Here is a 23,283-nt window from a genome sequence, read left to right as displayed (position 1 = left end):
CCATTGAAATCCTTGTTATATTTGCAGTTGACTTCACCTGCACACCAAAAATGAGTTTGCACACCCCCAGCTTCCTCTCTTTCTCATCTCCCTCCCAATAACTTCACAAGAATTTTAAATAAGAAAAGGTTGGCAACTGGTTGAAAGAACACAAAGACCTTGTCCTTGCTAGCCAGAGAAAAAGTGCTGGTTCCTGTCTGTCAAGAACTTGTGGCTTTTCAGTTTGCATGTTTCTTGCTAACATTGTTTATCCAGGTAGCACAGATGGGGCGTATCACTTGGCAGGCTTACCCCTAAGCTTTTTACAACACAGATGATAGCAGGTGCAAGATAAGGGATACATACAAAAACAAGAGTTCATTACAAATACATTTGCATCCAAAGCAGCAACAGCAGCAGGACTTGGCTTTATTTTATCTTAAAAGCATACGCTTTGTGAATTCCATTCAAATACTTGCTGTATTTGCATCTGATATTGTATGTGTGTCACCCCAGGCAACAACATGGAACCGAACTGTGTTTGCGTGGGCCTGTGCTTCTGTGCAAGAGTAGCCAGGTAAGTCATCTCTTCTCATGACAGTATGGAGGTTTTAGGATGGCTCTTGAAAAACTAGAGACAAAATTCTGAAGGGAGTGCATTGTCCCCACAGAGAGCAGGATTTTCAAAGGAAATTGTTAGATTAATAGCAAAGGCTTCTTAATTCTGAAGGTCTTATTTTGATCTCAGAGTGGAAGCCGGGCACTTAGGAAGTGCTAAGCCCTTGAAAATGTGGCCCCAAGTTCTGCTTCTGCCTGTTTGTATGTTCAAATAATGTGGCACAGCTGTGGAGAGGTTCCTGGTCAGAAAGGGTCAGTAACTCACAACCAGAGAGATCAAGGTTAATAAGCATGATGCGAGTGCTGAAGCTATGTCCATATTCTGAAGACATGTCCTTATTCTACTCTCTAGAAGTTCTATTTTAATCCAGTGGCTAAAAAGAGATAAGAGACTATCCTAACAAAAGATAGGTATCAAAAGGTGTCACGCAACAAAAGCTGCATGACCTGAATACCACTATTTCACTCACAATTCTGCAGTCTGAATCAGGAGTAACTGAAAGTTGGTAGTATCTCGCCGTTCCTTGACGGTGTACATAAAGTGTGTTGTTGATAGATCCATCCATTTCATGGGAATAAAACTGAATCTTAGGTAAAACCACAGGAGGCTTGAGAATATCAGATGAGCAGCAATACCTACTGAGTGCAGTGGAGTATGCTCACAGCTGGCAGAGGAGGCGGTGGATAAGGAAAAAATGCTGTTTCCTTTCACTCTGAAGGACAGTTACTCCAGCTCAGTCCAGCATCACACAGCCAAGGAAGCATGCAGTGGTCCTCACCCTCCATAAATCACTGAGACCTTTATTTCCCACTGCTGTTAGCATAGCTCCTTCTACAAACTTTATATGTGCTTGGAACTGGGGAGTGAAAGAGCACAACAGTAACAAGAAATAAATGAAAGTTTACCAGCAATTTATTTACAGACAAACCTACAAAAAATAAACACATGCAGCAGCAACAGATACAAAACCCCTCCACTGCAACATCCTTTGGGAACTTTCTGTCTACTTTGTAATTAAAGACTTGGGTGTTTAAACCATGGAAAATGGAAAACCTGTGTTTTAAAGTGGCCCAGTGCTTGTTCCCACATGCATTAATGTATTATTCTGTGGCCAGGACTGAAACGACTGCAGTTAAACATGTTTTCTTAGTCTACTCCTTTAAACACAAATTTTTAGTTGAATATTTTTAGGAGTCCAGGTAAAAATAGCTGCATGTGCCTGTTGATTGAGGCATGGAACTGGACAGGAAACACTATTGTTACAACACACTGATTTTTCCTTAACTCTGATACTGGAATGAATCCAGGATTATTCAGAAGAGGAAAATTAGAGAGTGGGAGAATACATCCTTGCCCATGTGAGCATAGAGAACAGACCTGTCAGATCACTGTTCTGATTTCTGCTGTTGTCACTACAGATGAGGGATCATGGCTGCCAGCCTCCCATAGCCCAGTGAAGACCTCAGCCTCTGGTCACTAGATATTCTGAGGCAGGTCTCTCTCTGTCCCCCATTCTCCTCTGCATGAAGACTTTTTTGGTATAGGCACGTGAATATATGTAGACCTCCTAAAGGTCAGCCTCTGTTTGGCCATCATGGAACAGCTGAGGGTTCCTTTTTCTCATTATACGTTGACAAATAATATCCGGCTGTTCTTTTATCAAGGGTCGGCTGTAACTGATCAGTATTTCCTGACACAAAACTTGTCTTTATTCAGAAATTCCAGGTTAGAGAAATAACTGAATTACTTCTATCTAAACCAGCCGTTGCTGCCACTAGCATTGCTGTCCAAGGATTTCAAAGTTTTATCTGATGAGTCAGCAGGACAAAATACTTCACTAAGAAGTACTCATAAGAGAGACAGACAATCATCTTTCAGCTTCTGAGAGAAATATTGGAAAAGGTGATGAAATGTGCTCTTTAACACAACAAAATCATGAAAAAAAGTTTTTAGACACTCCTTACTATGCTTAACTTTTCATATGCAGTGTTAAAAACTCACTAAAACATTAAGCCAAATCATGACTCCCACTGCACTGGCAGCACAAAAGGCCAATTTACTAGAATCTATACAGATTTAAAGAATTTTTTCAATAACTATACACAACACATGAAACATTTGTTTAAAGAAAAAAAACCCTGTAATTTAATGAACCAGTAAAGGTACAGAACAATAGGAAACAAATGTCAGCACACTGAGAAAGAGGTCAGGATTATTGTTTCTTACATGACACCTGGTTTATTCTTTTGTACTAAGGGTTTAAATCAGTTTAGCACCATTTTGGTTCATTCAGAGATTAACAAAAGTTAATATTTTATAAGATTTATTTATAATACCCTTGAGGTTTAGAGTGTGTTTATGTAACCCTTCTGCCAGGAACTGGCAGCAGCTGAAAGAGCTGGATTGGTTTATCTAGGGATTCTCTCTGAAAACTTAAACAACAGCAGTTTCAGCCTCCACCCAAAGCTAAATGACCTCCTTTGGGTGCCCTGACAAACAATAAATCCTGCTCAGGGCATAGCAAGAGTTTAGAACAAGATCCGGAGTTTCAAGACAAAAAGAACTTTAGAGACAAGGAAAAGGGAAGAAGAAAGGCTCAGGGTAAACCCATAAAAGCCACTAATCAATAAAATAAATAATGCTTAAGCGAGATCCCTAACCTCCCTCTCCTTGTCGTCTCTGTGGCACAAAATAAAGGCTTGCTCTCATTTCCAGATGCCTTGTCACTTGAACATCGCTGCCCACTCAAAACTCTCCCCATATTTACTGCGTGGCTTCACTTTACAGCTAAGCTTATCAACATATGCATAGGAAATCCTACCCTCTCTCCAGCCCCCAGCCCCTTGTCCTGCTAACACCCTGTGCTGGTGCTCCGCTGACCATGCAGGGAGCTGATTCAAGGCCCCAAACTGGTGGAAAATGAACTCAGCAAAACCAAAAGCAAGCAGTGGATAGTTTTCTGCTGGTTTAACTCCCTGAATCAGCTCACTGTACTATAAAATGGAGACCAAAGCTGGCACCAGGGAAGAGGATGGCAAGGCTGGGGATAGAAAGAAAAACCAGACTGCTGTTGCTTCTATTAGTTACTAATAGGTTAGGCTGGTGCAGTGTTAAGATGAAGCTGCTCTCAAGCGTGGTGGCACTTTTATGTGAATTTGCTGGCTTTTCCCATACAGGCTAAACTTGGAGGGAGAGTGGCTACTCTGGCCATGACTACAGGAATAGCAGGGCCCTTCTGTCTCTAAATAACCCTGTACAGTATCAGAAGACCCTTCACCCACCCAAGCGGAGAAGTAGGGCCTCTGCTGCAAAACTGGAACACTCCATTTTACGGAGGACTAACCGTGTGGTCTGCCTCGCTGGCCAGGCAGCACTGCCCTGCTCCCCCCGTCCCTCACAGAGCGAGCAGGCCCTGAGGCTTCTTCCCAGTCCCACGGCCACTCCTGTACGTCCCCCGTGCCATAGCTAGATTTTGACAATTCAGCTTCCTCAGGTTTTTGGGGCACCCGGTGAAGATACCTAAGAGCCTGGTTTCCCCGGGAGCGGCGGAATTCACCTCGCACCGCCGCCACCAGCGCCCGCCTCGGGAAGCGGGGCAAGCTGAGGCACGGCCGGGCGGGCGGGCGCCATTTGCAGGACAACAAAAGGCCGTAGCGCTCCCACAACCCCCGGGCCGGCACCGCGCATCCTCGGGTGCCACCTACCGGTACCGTCTCCGTTAGACGCTGACCCGGCGCTGCCCCGGCGGCGCTGGGTAACGGCGGCGGGGCGGGCAGCATGGCGGCCGCCATGGCGCGGGCCGGGCCGAGGCGCGGGCCTTGCTACCGCCTGGCAGGGGCGGCGGGCGGGTGGCCGGGGCTCGGCGGCGGGCGGGCGGCGGCGGGCTGGAGCCGCTCGGCGCCCGGAGGAGAGGTGCAGTACTGCGCCGAGCTGGTGCGGTGAGTGCCCCGCCGCGGAGGCCTGCGGACGCGTGGGTGCCGCTCCCCGCGGAGGAGGGCGGCCAGCCCGGCAGAGGGAGGCCTGCGGGCGCTTCCCCCCTGGCCGAGCAGCTGCGGAGTTTCCCGGGAAAGGCGGCCGGGTTTCCCCCCGCGGCACCCGGGGGCCCGGGCCGGCGGGTGGGGTGCGCCTCGCCGCCTCGGGGCGGGGGGCAGCGCAAAACGGGCAGATACTGCAGCCGTGTAGAGCCGTTGGGGTTGGGAAAGGCCTTTAGAGTGGCCGAGCCCGGCCGTTAGCCCAGCACTGCCGAGCCCACCGCGAAACGCCACATCTGCCGGTCTTGTAAACACCTCTAGGCATGGTGGCTCCACCACCGCCCGGGGCAGCCTGTGCCCGGGCTGGACAGCCCTTTCCGTGGAGACATCTTTCCCCGATGCCCCGGCTAAACCTCCCCTGGCACAACTCGAGGCCATCACCTCTCGCCCCATACGGTGTAGCCCGATGGCAGTCTCCACCCTCCCCCCCGCTTCTTTCGTAGCAGTTTCTCTGAAACATCGAACGTTTCCATTTCATCATTTCGCCTTTTTGGAGAGAAGGATCACCGAAGTGGGCGTTTCAAAATAACGGATGTTTTCAGGTCTATTTGGCTGCCGGGAGATGGCCGAGCTTCTGAAGTACTCCCTGGAAAAATGAGCAAAAGCGGAGGGAATGTGGCAGCTGGACAGAGGGCTCACCGAGCTTCGCTGACCTGAACCGAGAGGGCGAGGAAGTCCCTGTCTCCAAAACCACCCGGTTTTGGTCAAATTCAGAATGCCACAAGAGGAGCTGGAGTGCAGCTCAGAGGCTCCCAGGCCAGGTGGCATTTCTTGCTTGGCTTCTGGACTGTAGGCGATGTGCAGGGCCCCTTAGCTGCCTTCCAGTCCACAGGAGTTCAGAGTTACAGAGTAAAATAATAAAAAAAAAATCTCCTTGTAGAGACTTAAGTAACTTTTCTTTGGATACAGCTGTCCTAGACAGATGGTTGACAAAAGCAGGGAGAGTACTTCCAAGCATGTATAGAAAGAGTAGAACGGGATCATCTCCAAACTGATGCTTGTAAAAGATACAAAGGTGTGCATGGTCAGCAGTAACATTTCAAGTAGGAAAACTAATGGAAAAAAATAGTATTTTGTTTGCTACACTTAATTTTTAAGCTTAGAATAATTGAGGAAAAAAACATTGCAATATGCCACCACCATTACTAGATGGAAGAGAAATTTCTCTTGTTGTGCTGACGTGTACTTTGTGTAACATAGGGGTGGTTCTGCGTTGCATAAACAACTCAGGCAAACTGCGAAACTGGAACTAGGAAAATGTGGCTGTGAACCTTGGAGCTCTGCCCAGGGTGGGCAATACTAGGTATTACTAGTCACCCTTGAAAAAAATACTAGGTTTTGAGCTGGTAATACTTTTCAGAGTGTCTTAATTGAGGGAGGTTTTGTGCACCTGTTCTTTAATATGGTGACCTTCAAAGCCTTCTGAAATTCATAATTTTTTTTTTTTTTTGGTTAGTGCTTTTAAATTTGCATCAAGCCCTGAAACAAGTTTCACAACTGTTGCGAAAACTCTTAAGGATTTGCTAGTTCTCAGCTGCTGTGTATTGTAGGGGTAAGATCCTCTGTTAGTCTCACTTCCTGATTGTTTGATGCTTGAAGTAGCAACCCTGATAACCCTTGGTTTTAGTTTGGGTTTGCTATTTTAAGCTCACATTCAAAAGAAACATGAGCACATGTAAGAACAGCAGACTTCATGAAAATGAGAAAATATGTTTTCCTTGACACCTGCTTCTCCACTTTTGAGGTGAAACTTGGGCTTATTGGTCTTGTTCTAATGAAGGATCAGGTTATAGTCTTATCAGAAAGTACACAAAAACGTTATTTCAAAACAAGCAATTTAGCTTTTCAGAGGTGACCAAGTGTTTTTATTAGCTGCCATTATGTATGATTTTGCAATTTACAATTCTGTGCAGAGAATTAAATTTTAATTTAATGGCACACCCAAGTGGCCAAACAAAGGCATATCACTCTAGATTGGCAACAAGTTACCTGCAGCGAAACTGCCGAGGCCTCAGAGTTTTTATGCTTTGAATATAGTTGCCAATAAACAAAAACTTACTGGTTAAGCAAGTGCTCTTTTGCCAAGCTCCAAAGCACAGTCTTTTAAAGAAATGTGGTTTCATGTTTGGAACAGAAGTCTGGAAGTTGGACAATCTGGATTCTGTTTGCAGTTCTGCCACAGCCTAGTTCCATGCTTTTAGCCAAATATCTTGAGATACGGATTTGAGAGATGCGCTGAGAGTTCAGACAGCATCCTCTCTGTCTTGGAGTTTGTCTTATTTTAAAATAAGCTTAAAAGCTGCTGATTTTGCATAGCCAGAGTTTTGAACTATAACTTCTTGCTACTATTTTTGGAGCTCAGTGCTAAGCAATAGCACACCCGGTTTATATAGAGCTGTAAATAATAAATGTATTTTTTCATTCTTTTATAGGAAGCGTGACTATGAAGGGTTTCTGTGTTCTCTGCTGTTGCCTGCAGAATCTCGAACCTCTGCTTTTGCTTTGAGAGCTTTCAATGTGGAACTGGCTCAGGCAGGTATTAAAATATGTTTGTGAACTCTGGAAATGTAAAATAACACTAAATTACAAAGATTACGAATTCTAAATTACACTAGTAGGGGGTGTTTTGCCAAGATTAACTTTCTGTACTATAATGTAGTGTACTATAATATAAATAGTGCAATACAAACCTCTGATTTTGAATGGCCCTTGGAAAGTAGCCAGCCTCCCCCAATTTATTTTGTTTATGTGTATAGTTTTTCTGACTTTCCTCTTTGTCATGCATTTTAAAAATAAATTTTAACAAACAGGCTGTGGTCTTTGATACTGTTGTGTGACTGCATCTATGTCTGGCTTCAAATGCAGGGACTGAATGGGTTGCCAAGCCATATCTGTAGAAGGTTTGTCAAAAACTTGGATGATATAATCAGTCCCAGGTCTTTGTTGGCAGAAGCTAGGTGATGGAAACGCTGCTGGGAGGGAAGCTAATTAGACAGTTGTGGAAGTGGAGTGGCTGCAGTCTCCCCCCTTTGCTACGTGGCCAGAAACTGCCAGCGCAACCAAGAAAGTTGGTAACACTTGCCAGAAAGGAACAATCCAGGAAATGTGCTGACCAAGTAAAACCCCTCATCAGCTTCTGTGAGCGGCGCTTCTGTCAATCTGTGACGCTTCCTCACTGCTGTTACCTCTTCTTGTACTTCTGGGAAGAAAGCTAAGGTTAGGGTTGCCCAGGTTTTAACCTTCATGGGTGAAGATTTTTTTTTTTTAACTCTCATAGTGCTCATATGCTTTATGAGCAATAAACATAAATTCAGAACTGAGCACTTTCCCTGCTGAGTTTGCCTGTGTCCTGTGTCTGTCTTTTCAGTGTAGACAGATCAAGTGCCTTAAAGGAACTGTGAATTTCACTCCAGATGTATCCTTTCCAGATTAAAGACTCCATAACTCAGAAGACTACAGGTTTCATGCGAATGCAGTTCTGGAGGGAGGCTGTGGAAGACATATACTGTGATAACCCACCGCATCAGCCAGTTGCTACGGAACTGTGGAGGGTAAAATATACCTTTATTGTCCTAAAATTCACTTAACTAAAATATTACTGTGGGAAATAATGTCCTTGTCTTGTGTGTGCTGTGTTGCATAGTTAATAGCGTTATTTTATATAAAACAGGTAATGTAAACTGTGTTTGTGTGATGTTGTAAGTTACCTACAACCAAAGGGCAAAGTTGGAGAAGGAGGATAGTGGGCAGGACCTACCAGGAGGGTCAGACTTCTGCAAACAGTCTGCTTTTTTTCTCTTCTGTTTAGGTGAAGGACTGAGTAAACTGTGGTAAGCTGTAAGTTGATAGCAAGTGAAGTGCATAAGTATACTATCTTGAGCCAGTGCTCATCCTGCCTGAATAGATTCAAGCTGTACAAAAAGACAGGAGGCTAAACACAGGTGTTGAACTAGTAAATAGGGCATGAGGAAAAGTCCGAGACCTCTGTATGCAGTTACTGGGTTACAGGGAGAATCTTGATACAGTCTTCTCCTTGCATCAGGAGTTGCTTGATGACGTCTATTTAGGTATATTTTCCACAGATCCCGTTGTGTGCCATGAGTAACAGGGGACGTACTCGGTGAACTTAACAGTGCATTGAGTAACAGGGAATGTACTTGTGAACCTAACAGTTTATTTTTAACAAGATGCCCGAGTTCTACAGGCACTAGAACATCACACATAAAGTACACCTACAAATCTGTTCCTCTGCTGTTCATGGCCAAAGAAACAGAAGCTTTCTTCCAAAATTTTTTGTTTCTAGTTAGGACTGTCACTGGTATGTTCAAAGTATGGTTGAAAGTCTGAAGACAGTGTAAATGGATTTCCCCTTGATACTGATCTAGAACCATGAAATAATTTAGTTGGGAGGGATCTCTGGTTGTCATCTAGTCCAGCTTGCCACTGAAAGAAGGTCTAACATCATAATTGGATCATGTTGTCAGGGTCGCATTGAGCTGAATTTTTAATTTCTTCAGGGATGGAAATTCCATTCATTGCTAACTTGTCATCTTAGGGCCGTGGGCCACAGCAAATCAGAACCTTCCAAAAGAGCAGCTACCATAAGGCCTTTGTAAAATTTGTAAACTAAATTTCTCTGAGCTCCTGGACATGAAAAGCTGCAGTCTGTCTAGATATCAATAGCTGAATTCAATTAACATGAATCCCATAGGTAGTTAGGTTTGTGGACCTTCTGAAAAACAGGCAGTGAAGTGTGGAGTCTTCACCTAAGTATTCATCTGCATTGTTCCTTTTAAAATCCCAGGAAGAGCAGGACACTCATTGTAATGCTGGGTTAGGCCAGTGCAGTTCCTGTGGGATTAAAGCATTTCACTTGTTGCCATTTTGGCTTCATATCTACTCCGCTGCACCTTTGACACCACAAAAATTAGTCCTTTCCAAATCCTCTTTAAATGCTCTTTGGCAGTGCTGAAACTGTGGCCTCTCCCTGACTCTTCCTCCTTCAAATGTGAAATAAAGCATAAGTGAACATTTGTTCCTGTCTATCGACACTCATGTTTAGATTAAAGTTCAGATTTAAACAAGGTATACTTTGTTTAACTAAGAGAAAACATAGGTAAAGCCAAGAAGTAAAATAAAAGAAAAACAGCTGTTACAGTCACTTCTAGGAGGACCAGAGCTATTCACAGGTGTCTCCAGCTCAGATAAAGCGTGTGCTGTAGCCACAAAAAAGTGTTCATACAGTTAGAATGAAGACTGGCAAATGTTGTGAGCCTCTATGGGATTATGGGAGTTGAAGATGCACCCAGGGTGGTACTTCAAGGTAGGCATTAAAATGCAGAACTGGTCATTTTGCATGTCAATCTGACTGTGCCTTTGCCTCTTATTTCCTTCTTTCTTTCTGTCTTGCATATTGTCTTACAATATACTGATATTGTAAACTTGCCAGGAACAAGACCCTTTTCTCCCAAAATGCTTTTGTCTCCTGTCCAAGGAGGAACTTGCTTTAGTGTAGCTTAACTTATTTTTGTTTCCGAAAAATTCTCATTTGGTTGTCGGGTTGAGCAATTTAGGTACAAGTTAGTTTTGGATGTGATTGTATATATTCTTTAGACCACTTTTAATTTCAGGCTGCGTGTGTGTGTATCAATGTCCAACCAGTCTCCGAGCAGAGCCCCCTCCCAGCACCAACTTCCCCCCTAGTTTTATTGCTGAGCATGACATCCCATGATGTGGAGTAGCCCTGTGGTCAGCAGGGGTCAGCTGTCCCAGCTGTGTCCCCTCCCAGCGCCTTGTGTGCCTCCAACCTACTTGCTGGCAGGGCAGGATGAGCAGAAGAAAAGGCCTTGATGCTGTGTAAGCCCTGCTCAGCAGTAACTAAAACATCAGTGTGTTATCAACACTGTTTTCAGCACAAATCCAGAACGTAGCCCCATACAAGCTGCTGTGAAGAAGCTTCACTGTCCCAGTCAAAACCAGTACAACATTCAGATGTAAACCATTCAGATACTGAGATCAGTTGCAAACCTTTCCAATAGCTAAGGCTGCCAGTTATACTCCTTTCTCACAAATCAGAAAATTGATTTTGAAGTGGAAGCAAGAATTGGTCTGTCTCTGTGGTAAGATTTCACCTCACATGTGATTTCTGTAAAGGAAGACCAATAAAAGACAATCCAAACAGAACTGGTTGTGACGTAAGATTTGAAGAATAATTCGGAAAGTATTTCTAGGAGCTCTGACAGCTCGGAACACTGCCATGTGCTGGAGCGAACTAACAGTCTGACTTGACCTGGTGACCTTTGCACTCAAGATGTGATTTTATTTCTACATTTCAGCAAATAGCCCAAGAATGACTTGTTTGAAGAACACAGCTTCACAAATGTTCAAGAATGTCATTGCAATTCTTAGAAGGGTTTGGAAAGACACCTGAACTCACAAGTATTGCAGAACTGTTAACAGCATTGCTATCTCTTTTGTACAGCATATTTTACATATACTCTTTTCTTGCTGTTGAGTTTGTATGAGGACAGTTTTGTTTTTCTAGAATAAATACTAATTTATCATGCTAAGCATGTTTCCGAAGTTTTGTACATCCCAGAACACTCACATTTGGATTCCAAGAGTTTTATGCAGTAGTAAGATACAGAAATAGCTTTTAATAGTATTTCTAGAATTATTAATAGCTCAACTCTTAGTGACTTTCGTATAAACTTACACAGCAGCTGTGTGATAGTTGTTCTTACTTATCTGTCCATTTTGAACATACAAAAAGTGAGGCCTAATTCTCCGTTGATTTCTGTGGAAGAAGTCAGTTTTCAAAAGCTGAAAAATAAGGACCTGTGTGTTTGAATGAAGGTAGCTTAAAATGGGTGTAATGTACAAAGTGGATTATTTAGCATAACTCAGTCACAGGTCAAGTCTTAAAGCATCAAACTATTTCAAGGATTTCATTTACAAAGTGATACTCAAGATGAATAAGTGAGAAGTAAACCTGAGGTTAGTAGTTGTAGCTTTAAATTTGCCTTTTCACATACCAAGTACTACCTCAAGCAGATTTTGTTGAATCAACAAGAAGATCTAGTTTTGTCAGACCTTGGAAAAAATATTTATAAATACAACGGATATAAAGAAGAAGTTGAAAGTGAGCTATAAAGGCTAAGATTGTGAGAAATCTGTTCCATAGGTTTTGTTTATATGTGTGATTGTAGCCTTTCTGACAAAGTGGTCTGCAAAATTCAGCATGTGTAAGTAAGGGGATGGAAGGTAAGTTGATAGGAAGGGGTACAGGAAGGAAGTCAAATACAAAAGTCAAATACAAGTTAAGAACCAAAAGGGGAGTGCATGAACATGAGATGCTGTGGGATACGTTTTTGAACAAAACCATAATATTAATTACATTTCTTTGTTAGGATGCTGTCTTTACAGTACCTATTTGTATGTTGTACTGACATTTTCTGAACATTTATAGGGGAAGTCTTTTTATTGCTTGACTGTTCTCTTTGGAAAGCGAACATAGTAATCTGCGAATATTTTGTGGGAATATATGACTCCATGAAAGAATAAATCACTTTCAAAAATATTTTTAAATGAACGCTTTTAGTTAACTGTCTTGATGTCCCAGATCTCATTTTTTTGTGTGCAACAACTTGTCACAAATGCTAGTTAAAATTTTTTGTATTTGAAGAAGATTCTCATTTTCCACTGACATGCCACTTTGATTTAACCCAGTGAATACAATCCTTGGGAGGAAAGGATTATCTAAAATATTTTTCAGCCTTCAGCATGCATACATTAACATGGATGTTTTATCTGATAATCTTCAGGCTGTCAAGAGGCATAAATTGACTAAAATGTGGTTTATGAAGATCATTGATGAAAGAGTAAGTATTTACCAATCAAAGTCTGATTCTGGTTTTAGTCATATTTGGGGGTTTTCCCCTTATTTTTAGGTGTTTGTGTGTAAAACAAAAGCTTAAGTAATTAATCTTTTCTAGGCAGTAGTATTTCTCCTTAAGAATGGTACTGCTATATTTCCTTTTAATTCCTTGATGCCCCTCTTCATAAGTTCTGAACTTTCTGTCTAAAATGGCTAACAGAATCCTTTGTTTATTTTTGCTTTAAAATAGATGTAGTTTTTGAGTCCACATCTTTCTTGTTCCCTGTTTTGATGACCCGTGTATCTGTGCTCATGTTTTCTGTTGCTGCTCTGTATTCCTGATTTGAAGTGGTTGCTCCTAGAGGTAATCCATTGGGAGTTACATTTAGATACTTTTCTGTGTGTAAGTGAGGGAAGTTCCATCATGTGGGGTTATGTAGAAAGGTCTCCATATGCTAAGAATTCTGGAAAACTACATTTTAATAGAAATGGAAATGAAGATTGTGCAAGAAGGAAAGTCCGTACATGTTCTCTTTTTGTGCCATTCCAATCCTGCCCCAGGAGAAAGGCCATCTTGCATATTGCAAAAAGTTGCACAGATCTACATCATTGGCATCATCTTATTTCTCCACACCTCTTTTCTTACCATGTCAATTTTGCCCCTAAATAGCCTTTTCTTGTGATGAGTCATTGATATAAAATCTCAAAAATTAAATGACCTGTCTGAACCTTTCTGCCACATTTTTCTGCTTCTCCTTATCATGGCTGTGGAGTTTTTTCTAAGCAGCACTGTAAAATGGAGTATTTAAATCACATGAATTTTAAAGTATCTATCCTTTTTCTGGGAAAAAAACGAGGAAGAATTTCACTGATACTGCTACCAACTGTGACACAAGGGCAAGACTGAATAGTTGAGGGCAGGAATTTCTTAAGTGACTTTAGCTGCTAAAGTTAGTGTCTCATGAAGTTATACCTTGAGAAAATTGATGGTCAGTTACTTGTGGGGTCTCATTGCTATGAAAGACTGCAAAGTTTTTAAATTTTAAGACTGGTATGTTTTAACCACAAAAGCCACTAGGACAGGAAGAGCGATGGAGGATGTTATATTTTTGTGTGTATTTGCATATGACTTTGGAACTCGTGTGTATTTGGTGGATTGATTTTTGTGCATATTTCAACAAGTGTATACCTGTTTATCTAAATTTCTCTGTGCTTAAGGATTAAAATTGGCAACCTCGTAGTGTAAGAATACCATATGCGTTTTGTTTAGGCTGTATCTTTTTTAATTAAGAATTCTGATTTTTTATTGTTGCAAAAAGTTACATTTGCTCCAGTAACCAGACTTGGCTGCAGTTGCACGTAGTTGTTTGGTTATGTTAGACTTGCTGTACATTTTAGTGACTGAGTTTATACTGTCTCTTAATTTTGTCCTTTTTTCTTCTAATAGTGAATTAGGCTGACATGATTGTAGTGATAAACTTGTACAAATATCATTGTGTTTACATTTTACTGAAGTTCTGTGTTCATATTACAGGAGAAGAATTTGGATGACAGGGCGTACCGTAATATCCAGGAGCTTGAAGCATATGCTGAGAACACTCAAAGTGCCCTCTTGTACCTCACCTTGGAAATGCTGGGTAGGAGTTTTCCCCTGTTTAGATTTTCTTGATGACTCATTAGTGCAGATAGAATATTTACTGATGTTTCAAAAAGCCTACTCTTTTTTTCCACTGGAGTTTAATTTCAAGAGAAGCTGTCTTAGGTAATACTTCAGATACCTTTTGAATGCTCAGCAATAAATCTGGAATCTTACTGCACCTGTCCTAGAACTACATACTTTCCTTAGAAGCTGCTCAGTGAAAAGCTCGTTGAAGTGTGGTTTCCTACTGCTCTGTTCTTTGTTGCTTTTTTTTCTCTCTTCTTGCTCCTGTTACAGAGTGTGTAAATTCAGCTAGCTCTTCTCCATATTTTCTGATTGTCCCACTTGACAGAACACAAAGTGCTGTAGTTATTCTGCAGATGTTGTTCTATATTGCAGTGATGTAGACTGCTTATCTTGGAAAAGCTGACTTCCCAACCTCTAAACTTTGCTTGATGGTGGTGTAAATTTGGGTCTGAATCCTCTCCTCTTCGTAAAAGTGGGTTAATTATCAATAATTGAATAGCTAGAAAAAATGTGACAAAGATGATATGATCCTTGCAGTTAAGAGCTAGTCTGTGTCAGGTTTAACACAAGAGTCACAGATTGGGAAATAACTGTTCCATTTGCGGTGAAGAAAAGGTTAACTTTCTTTAAGGTGTCTTGTTGCATTATGGAAGTATGCCCTGTATGAGTTCAGGAGTAAAAGAAGGGTGAGAATTACTATTTTGTAGTATTTAGTAGCAGTATTTTCTTCTTCCTTATCAGAGTAGTCTGATGGAAGGCTGATGCTGAGTTTAAAAATTTAAAAAGAGAGAGAAGTAAAAAGAGAGACACAGAAAGTACATTATTCTTTGGAAGAAATGAGGAACCTATTTCTTAACATTTGATGTTCGCTTCCTCAGTGGGAAATCAGTGAAATGGTGCAAGTGTCTTTCTGAACTTCTCATTGAAGAAATGTAGGAGTATGAAAAATAACAACATTTTCCATTCTGAGAAATGCCTTCAATCCTGAACAAGTTCAGTCATTCTTGGGTCACTCCTAGTACAAGTCAGATGATCCTGTTCTTGAAAATCTGTTATGGGGGCTGCAGATTTTCTAGGTGCCCTATTGTCATGTTTAACCTCTCTTAAATACACTAGTATAACAAAATATCCAAGCAAAAGTCTCCTTCACTGCATATTAAACAGTTAACTTCTGTGGTTTTTTTCACAGATGGGAGAAATTAATTGAACACAGACCTTTTCTTGGTGTTTCCCGTCAGCAGTCTTTTCTAGACTAGGTGGACCTGGTTTCATTACAGGTCATACTTGCTAAATTTCTTGTGGTTTTTAGCTTCTTTATTTCTGATCTATGTTCAGTTTGTGTGTCTCTCTTCCAGTAGCAGTGCTGCTTTATTCTTACTGATTATTGGGTTTCTTCTTTTGTCAAGCTCACTTTGACTGGTAATCTTGTTGTGCAAAGTCCTGGTACTTCCTCCCAGCTTCTGTCATTTAAAAATACTAACAATGTGCTCTCTGGTTCATTGCCAAAGTAGTGAGGAGTCTGGTACTACTCAATAGTTTTGTTAAACCCTTTCAGAACCTCACTTTTGGGATATATTCCAAGGTTGAGCATGAGTCATTGCTAACTCTTAGACTTTGAGGTGTTGTTTTTTTTTTGTCGTGGTTTTGTTTTGTGTTTTTTTTTTTAATTCCTAGTTATATGTAAAGCTTGAGCTGCCCAGTCAGTATCGATGTTATATCCATTGATTCTTCCAAGCCACGCTCTGCTTTCTGCTGCCATTGCCAAAATAAGTCCATGTAGTCTACCGATAGCCTGTTTTGCAAAGGCTTCTGAGACCTGTGCAAGGCTCAGGCAGGCTTGGGCAGCAAAACTGGTACGCCCAGTGTCCTTTCTCAGGTGTCAGTAGGCTCATCGGTCTTCACAGAATGCTGCTTCTGTTAGAGCTGTTGTGAATTTTAATTTCAGTTTTCCTTTAAGTTTTCATTCTATCCTAGATCAGTCCTACGAAAACATTACGGCTTTATGATCAGTCTAAGCCAGCTCTGTATATTCTTGCCATGAAGAGCAGTGGTGCTGCTCTGCCCCACTCACCTCCCTCTTCTTTCCCTTCCCACAGTTATGTGACCATGCAGTAACTAAAGTTAGTTTTCCATTGCTTTGGTGATCTGATTCAGTTCACTATGGTACTACCGCATGGCCTGTGACAGCACAAGGGAGGTGGCAGAAGTACAGGTTCTGGGGGGAAGCATAGGACCATTCTCTTTGGCCTCAGTACGCAGCTGAATCAGCTGCAGCTAATCATGAAACCATGCTGTAAGCATTAGTGCTTGTCAGGAATCTCACGGTTGTATGACTTTTCTAGCAGGAAAAAACAGTTCTTGGAATACTGTTATCCTGGGAGAGGACATGGCAATGAAAATGAGTTTGTGTACTGATATATCTGAATAGGTACTGATGTATCTGAATAGGTACTGCTCTGCTAAGTGTTCACTTTGCTGAAACTGCAACAAGCTGAGAGGTATTTTGCTCTTCAGTGTGGAAATCGATGACCTTGCCTGCTGCTTTGCACCTCTGAGATGAGACCTCAAGGCAGTTTATGGCCATAGACAGTTCTATCATGGACCGACGCACTTAGCTTTCCTTAAATATGACTGTGGTACGCATCAGGGAAGACTGTACCCCCTCAAAAGGCCTGACAGTGTATTTCTAAACTTATTATTTCTGCAATTTTAGGTGTGAGGGATATCCATGCTGACCATGCAGCCAGTCACATTGGGAAAGCGCAAGGCATAGTTACCTGTTTAAGAGCAACTCCGTATCACAGTAGAAGACAAAAGGTCTTTCTTCCCATGGACATTTGTATGTTGGTAAGAGAAGCAAGTTGTCTGGAATTGAACAGTACAGTGTTTCTAACTGTGTCTCTCAGAATTTACTAGGCTAGAAACAGAACCCTTTTTTCTTTATTTTAACTCTTTGTGCTGTGGCCTAGTGATATGCCAGTCATGGTATTGTGTCTTCTGGGAGGTGAGAGGAGTGACCTTCATGAAACTCTAGGGTTTCTGATTTTTTTTTTTTTAATTTTATTAAATGTAGTAGTATTTTAGCTTTCAGGAATTTTTCCATTAATGTGTAGGATTACACATATGGAATAGTGCCTGGGTTCTGGTTTTTGGGTTTGTTTTCTTTCTTTTTTCTTTTCCTCTCCCCATAAAGGAAATGCTGTGAGAGATTTTACTTCTGAACAAAGTTCTCGCATTTCCCATTACTGCGTTTCATAAATGTGCTGGTGATTTTGGGTTTTTTGGGGTTGGTTTGGTTGGGGTTTTTTTTACATGTTTGATAGCTATAAGCATACATTCTATACATTGCTGTAGGAGATAGTATAGTCCTCCAATTTAATTGTACATGTAATTTGCATTGGAATTTAGCAGACATTGCAATTTGGGTAAAATGGGATTAAAGCTCAAATTTTTTGGTTAAAGATCTCTGGCTAGAACTGTAGGCATCTCAGCTGTTATTCCTTCATCTCCAGTCTTTATTTTTAAATATTAATGCTGTTCGTTTTATACTTACCCAAAATCTAGGTAATGTGGCGATACTTAAGGCAGTTGTGTTAGTATTTTTTGAATATTGTTGTAATACAATTGGAAGTTTTGAGTTGAAGTTTAGTAGTTAGTTGCAAAAACCATAGACCTAATATAGGTCAAGGCTATAAGAATGCAGAAAGGAGCTGCACCCTGCTTTCAGCCCTTCTGGGACTGGATGGTATAGGAGGCCTTCCAAGATTTTAGCTTTTCAAACACAGCATGAAAATTCACAGTCATTCCTTGCCACTGAAGGTGTTTTACAGTGAAACTGTAAAAACAGCTTGCATCCCTTCTGTGCAAACTGAGCATCTTGCAGGCATTTCAGCTGCTGGCAAGTATCACAGAGTGCTGCTGGAGTCTCTGCCTCCTGTGAAGCCTACCTGCCTACCTTTATACAGCTTCCACACGTTTGAGTGTTGTTGAGAAGAATGGGCAACTGATGCAATTCTGAATATACCATATTCTGTCTTACATTGGTCACTATAGTCAAAGAATTAAGTTTGGGGTTGGGTTTTGGGGCAGTGGGGGTGGTTTTGCTTTTTCAGTTTGTTTTGGATTTTGGGAGTAGGGTTGTTTGAGTTTTTTTGTTTTGTTTGTGGTTTTTTAGTTTTGCTGGGATTTTTGGTTTGGGTTTTTTTAAGAAAACTGAAAAAAATATTGGTTCTTGGGTTATGGTTTTAAAAATGGGGCATCTAAACTGATCTAAATTCCCAAACCTTTAAAATCTGACTTGGTTATCTGACTGACCACAAAGTCTTTAGGGAAAGAATTCATGCAGAGAGTCTGTACCAACTGTCCTCTTTGTTCTCTTGAATTTTTTTCCAAGTGATCAACACAAAAAAAGAAGGGGGGTGGGAATTTAATAGGGAGGGGGCAGTGGGAAAACATTTAGGCTGTTTCAGTCTTATGTCATTAGTTTGGTGGCTGGGACAGGTTTCTGAGAAGTTAAAAGGGTAACTTGATATTTATTGAGTTTTTGGTTTTTTTTTTTTTTTTTTAATTTTCTTTCCTGTCTAGCATGGAGTTTCACAAGAGGATTTCATAAGAGGCAAGCAAGAGAAAAATGTGAGAGATGTAATTTATGACATTGCCAGCCAAGCCCATATTCATCTAGAACACGTGAGATTCCTTCCCTTTTATTTATTTAAATAAATGTAATTGATGCTAATCTTCACAAAGCATTGTGCCTAAGTGTTGTTAGAAGACTTACAGCTGCATACTTATTTTCAGGCATTTTACCATTAATTACTTCAAGTGTTTAAATAAAAAAAACCAACAAAACAACAACCCAGTCACGCAAACCCTTTAAATATTACAGCTACTTCTGTAGGAATATTATATTTACCTGTATGTAGTTTACTCACAGCCGGGCCCAAGTGCATATATATAAATACTGCCTAAATGCCTTACTACTGGCAGAGAAACTTCAAGCAGATTTTTATAAATGCAGCTATATGCCAGCATGGGATCAGCACCATAGAAAGCACTTCTGCATATGGTATTTCACAGTCAGGGGAATGGCTGCCAGGAAAGCAGAGCATGTTGCCTTTAACTGCTGGTTAGTGTGTGTGGGAGGGGGGATTCATTCCTTAACATGACCGTCGTACATGCTTAAAGCTATGTTGGGAAAGGTACTTACTGTTATATTTCTTTTCTGGCTCACAACCAAATGAATTAGGGAAAGACTTTATTTGCTTGGAGCAGCGGATGATGAATCCTAGAGAACCTCAGAGTCCTCTTGTTTTTCTTCTATGCTCCTATTTTAGCTACACTCTGAATTGTTTGTTGGTACATAATACAAAAGCAAAAGAATGTTTCATCAGTAATGCTGTGTCTGCCTTTATCTGGAAAACAAAACTTGCAAGAAGCACTGTAGAGTGTGTCTTAAGTCTACAAGTACATGTAAACATATACTTTGAACATTGCACCCAATACTTCCAGTCAAGGTAGTCTGAAAAGATACCACTTTGAAGTGAAGTGCCAGATTTATCTCTGCATTTACACCATTAATACAATCCTCAATTACAGTGTTACCTGTGATCACAGTAGTTTATGCAGTAGCGATAGGAGAGCCCTTCATTTTTGTGAAGGTAAAATGAGGCATCCCTAGCTTGTTCAGTCAGTGGTTAGTTGATTAATATTTTGGGTGTTTTTTTAATAATATGTAGCCTTGGGCTTTATTTTTAATACAGATTCTTTATAATTGGCATTTAATGCATTCCTGTTCATGTTGTTTCTTCACCTGATGTCTCCGTTTTTGTTGTCACATGCCCAAGAAAACTTTATTCCATTTAGAAGCAGAGAAGACAAAATGCAACATCAGAACTGCCCACTGTCTTTGTTCAAGCTGAAATATTTTGATTTTTCTTTTTTTATTCCCCGCCCCTCAACCTATAATGCACAGTGTATAAAACCCACTGACTTTCATCGCAATTGTGGCTTACAAAAATGCCAAGTGTCTGGCCTGAAATGCCTCACATCAGGGATGGGAGGCATGGAAAACAAACAACATGTATTTATTATCCAGATGTTTAGAATTTAGTTCTTGGTATTGCATGGAAATATTGGGACAGAAACGGAGAGAATTCACTTCTGCAGAGCCTTTCAGATAATTGGGTAATTCTTAGTGCAATGGTCCCCTGGCTCCCAACATGCCAACCAGCTTCTGAAGAGAACAGGCAGATCCTTACCCCTGCTTTCTTCCCACTCCATTCCTAGAGCAGAGCCCATGTTATGCACTGGGAGGGTCCTGTGGGAAATACGCAATGTGATCGTGTAGTTGGAGACTATATAGAAAGTAGAAACACAGGGAAAACAGATTAGGGTAGCATTAACATTTTATTCAATTGAATGTTGATGTTGGGGTGTGTCCCTCCTTTTTTTTTTTTCTTTTTCCTAAATTGTGGGTTATATCTTCTTAATTAAAATTAAAAAATCCTCTCTGAATACCTGCTTCCAGCCTCCATCATCATCAGCGAAGAATAATTGACAGTGCAGTATCTCTAAAGTGTTCAGACCACTTGAACTGGCAATAGCTGGCAGTAATAACAGGGTATTAGCCTCCTTGATAATCAGATGGTCTTTGTTAATGCAAGGATGAAGATACTTTCTCCCCTAATGGATAAACCAGTCTTTTGCTGGCAACATTTGCGGGTGTTTCAAGACATTTAGGTGAATGTAATGGGCTGGTGCCTTTAAATGCATCTGTTCTCTGGTATAAAATCACCATCTTGTTTTGCCTGAGGGTCTTTCCAGCCACTTCACCCTCTGTCTTAGTTGGAATTACAGGGTCGGGTAAAGTTTAAACCTGCAGAGTGGTTTCAACAATCTCAGCATTTGTTACATAAACCACATATTTTGGAGGATGAGGGTAACAGTTACCAGCCTCATTTCGCAGTCAGAAGAAACATAATTCTGAAGTGCTAAATTAAGTCTCAGCGATGCTATATGAAGCGTATTGTAGCGATGTGGCACTTGATCTTGGGGAAAAAAGTTTCTGTAGTGTGGTCAGCTCTTCCTGATACTGCGACTGATGACCAGCAGAGGGCAAAATAAGGTAATGAAGATTGCAGTTTTCTTTAGGAATTGTGTATTTTCTTAGAATAAAAGCATATAATAAAAGTTCTCTGTCAGTCCCACCATGATCCCTTTGAAAGCCTGCCAATACATTTACATGTGTGTACCCCTATTAAACACCCCTTCCCCTGTTCCTCTTATTTAAGAGTCTCCTTTTGGCTTTTTGCATTTATCTCAATTATGCTAGATCATTATGGACTCAGTTTACCAAGGAAGATAGCATGGTTTTCGAATGACAAGCAACCCATTCTGGGTTAAGCAGGTCAAGCAAGATTTTATTCTTTTCTCACAACTAATAAGGCAGAACATTAGATCAGGGAAGAGCATTTTGTGTTTTTTAGAGAGAGATGTATACACACACACACACACTTTATTATATCTCAAAGTTTTAAAATAATTTGCCTTCTGAAAAGATTCAGTATTTTTCCCTTTTAAACAGCCTAATTTTCTCAATTGTCTGGAAAGACCCATGGAAAATTAACAGAAATGTGTATTCTCGTCAGTATTAATGGTTTGTTTGTTTTAAACTGCAAGAAAAGGAAAACAGGGAGGGATTCTGTATTTATAAATAAGCATTACAGCAAGATTTGATTCAGCTCTGTTAGATATACCCGAGTTGTACATGGGTTTAAACTGTAGATTTGATTCAGCCATGTTTTAAGACTGTTTTTATGTAGATACTGAGGACCTCAGGCACTGCGATCCTTTCAAAGTCCCATAAATGTAAATGGAGCATAACTGGACTTCTGGGACTGATGGCAACACTGGACCAAAAATATGTACTCAGAAAAAGGCATTTCTGGTCTTCCATCATTTCTGTCTCTTGGGATGCAGAGAGTTATTTGCTGGGGGGCGGGGGGGAAAGGGCTAGACCATATTTATTAAATCAGATGTAACTTGGAACTTTGTTGGAGCAAGGGATGCTAATTTACATTGGCTTATTATATCTAAACCGTAAGGCTGTCAAACCGTGCAAGAATTTTAGTAGGACTCTCCCATTATTATATACTTTCTGTGCAATTACTTTTGTATACAGTGAGGGATGGTGCTGGCATGCACGTAATGAAAAATTACAGTTTCAGGATGTCAGAATAAAAAGGGACGAAGCTTGTAATGCAGTCTGTTGCCTCTAACCATTATATATAGTACTTGATATTTAATCTGAAATGTTAAATTCTCCTAATAAGTATGTTTGGTTTTTATTGGTGTTTTTTTTTTCCCCTCCCACCTCACCCCATTTACTTCCAGGCTAGATCTTTCAGTAAGAAAGTTCCTGTGACGGCATATCCTGCTTTTTTCTGTACGGTGGGTGTAATATCATGCACTCTTTAAGTGGTGGACTCACTTCTGTGCTAATATGCTTGTGAAGACTAGAGTATCAGATGAAGCATGGTTAACTAACGCTTCAAGTGTCTATTTTGGGAGGATGTAATACTTAAAACTTGTGAAAATCATAATGTGTGCCTGACTCTGGAACCTCATATTTTTGATCAACACTTCTAATCCTTCTTTAACTACATTGTTTTGCTCAAGATGTCTGTATATTCACAGACCATTGTTCTGATGCAAGGGCCCAAAATCTCATCACAAATTATTTTTGTAATTTGCTGTTTGGTCTAGTAAGAGATAATGCTTCTCTTCACAAAACCTGCCTTTTTTATATCCTTTGAATGTGACAGTTACACTACCACTTAATAAAACAGGCTAATTGTGAAGCCTTTTGGCAGTTCCTCAATCAATTTCATCAGTTGCTTTTTAAACTTAATACCCAGTTATTTGTGTGCACCATATGGATTAAACTTTTTTTCTTATTTTCTAGGTTGCTTTAGATGATTATTTATGTAATATGCGAAAAGTGGACTTCAATATATTTCATCCGAGCTTACAAAAGAGGAGTACATTATTACCATTGCATTTATATATTAGATCTTGGAAAAAAACATATTAAAGTTTGTTTTTTTTAATACGG

At 40.7% G+C, this 23,283-nt stretch overlaps 1 protein-coding gene and 1 long non-coding RNA gene across 9 annotated transcripts in view; one reads left to right on the top strand and one right to left on the bottom strand.

Moving 5' to 3' along the window:
* Positions 1 to 4,440, bottom strand: part of LOC308060566 — a 9,195-nt gene extending 4,755 nt beyond the window's left edge. For both annotated transcript variants that reach the window (XR_013926783.1, XR_013926784.1), the window contains exon 1: positions 4,303 to 4,440. This is a non-coding gene — a long non-coding RNA (uncharacterized lncRNA). The remainder of the gene's footprint in view (positions 1 to 4,302) is intronic.
* On the top strand, positions 1,258 to 23,283 carry NDUFAF6 (NADH:ubiquinone oxidoreductase complex assembly factor 6). Of its 7 annotated transcripts, none has more exons than XM_080379461.1 (9): positions 1,258 to 4,304; positions 7,062 to 7,165; positions 8,058 to 8,180; positions 12,453 to 12,509; positions 14,040 to 14,142; positions 16,885 to 17,018; positions 18,756 to 18,857; positions 22,563 to 22,619; positions 23,134 to 23,283. In XM_080379461.1, exons 2-9 carry the CDS (start codon positions 7,145 to 7,147, stop codon positions 23,260 to 23,262), a joined length of 726 nt encoding a protein of 241 aa, XP_080235587.1. In that variant the 5' UTR covers positions 1,258 to 4,304; positions 7,062 to 7,144; the 3' UTR covers positions 23,263 to 23,283. The 7 variants fall into 7 exon arrangements, with proteins under 7 accessions (XP_080235587.1, XP_080235584.1, XP_080235585.1 ...); XM_080379458.1 differs by having other exon boundaries at positions 1,258 to 4,536; positions 7,062 to 7,161; XM_080379464.1 differs by having other exon boundaries at positions 4,108 to 4,304; positions 7,062 to 7,161.

Source organism: Falco punctatus, assembly GCF_963210335.1.
Source record: "Falco punctatus genome assembly, chromosome: 3".
Classification (NCBI taxonomy): Eukaryota; Metazoa; Chordata; class Aves; order Falconiformes; family Falconidae; genus Falco; species Falco punctatus.
This window is presented reverse-complemented; position numbering and strand designations above follow the sequence as displayed.

Excerpts from the sequence above, each read along its gene's own strand:
- NDUFAF6 (XM_080379458.1), top strand. The coding sequence starts at position 4,376 with ATGGCGGCCGCCATGGCGCGGGCCGGGCCGAGGCGCGGGCCTTGCTAC. Across the intron at positions 8,181-12,452 it reads TTGCTACGGAACTGTGGAGG|GCTGTCAAGAGGCATAAATT; the intron begins GTAAAATATACC and ends GATAATCTTCAG. Across the intron at positions 18,858-22,562 it reads CCCATATTCATCTAGAACAC|GCTAGATCTTTCAGTAAGAA; the intron begins GTGAGATTCCTT and ends ATTTACTTCCAG.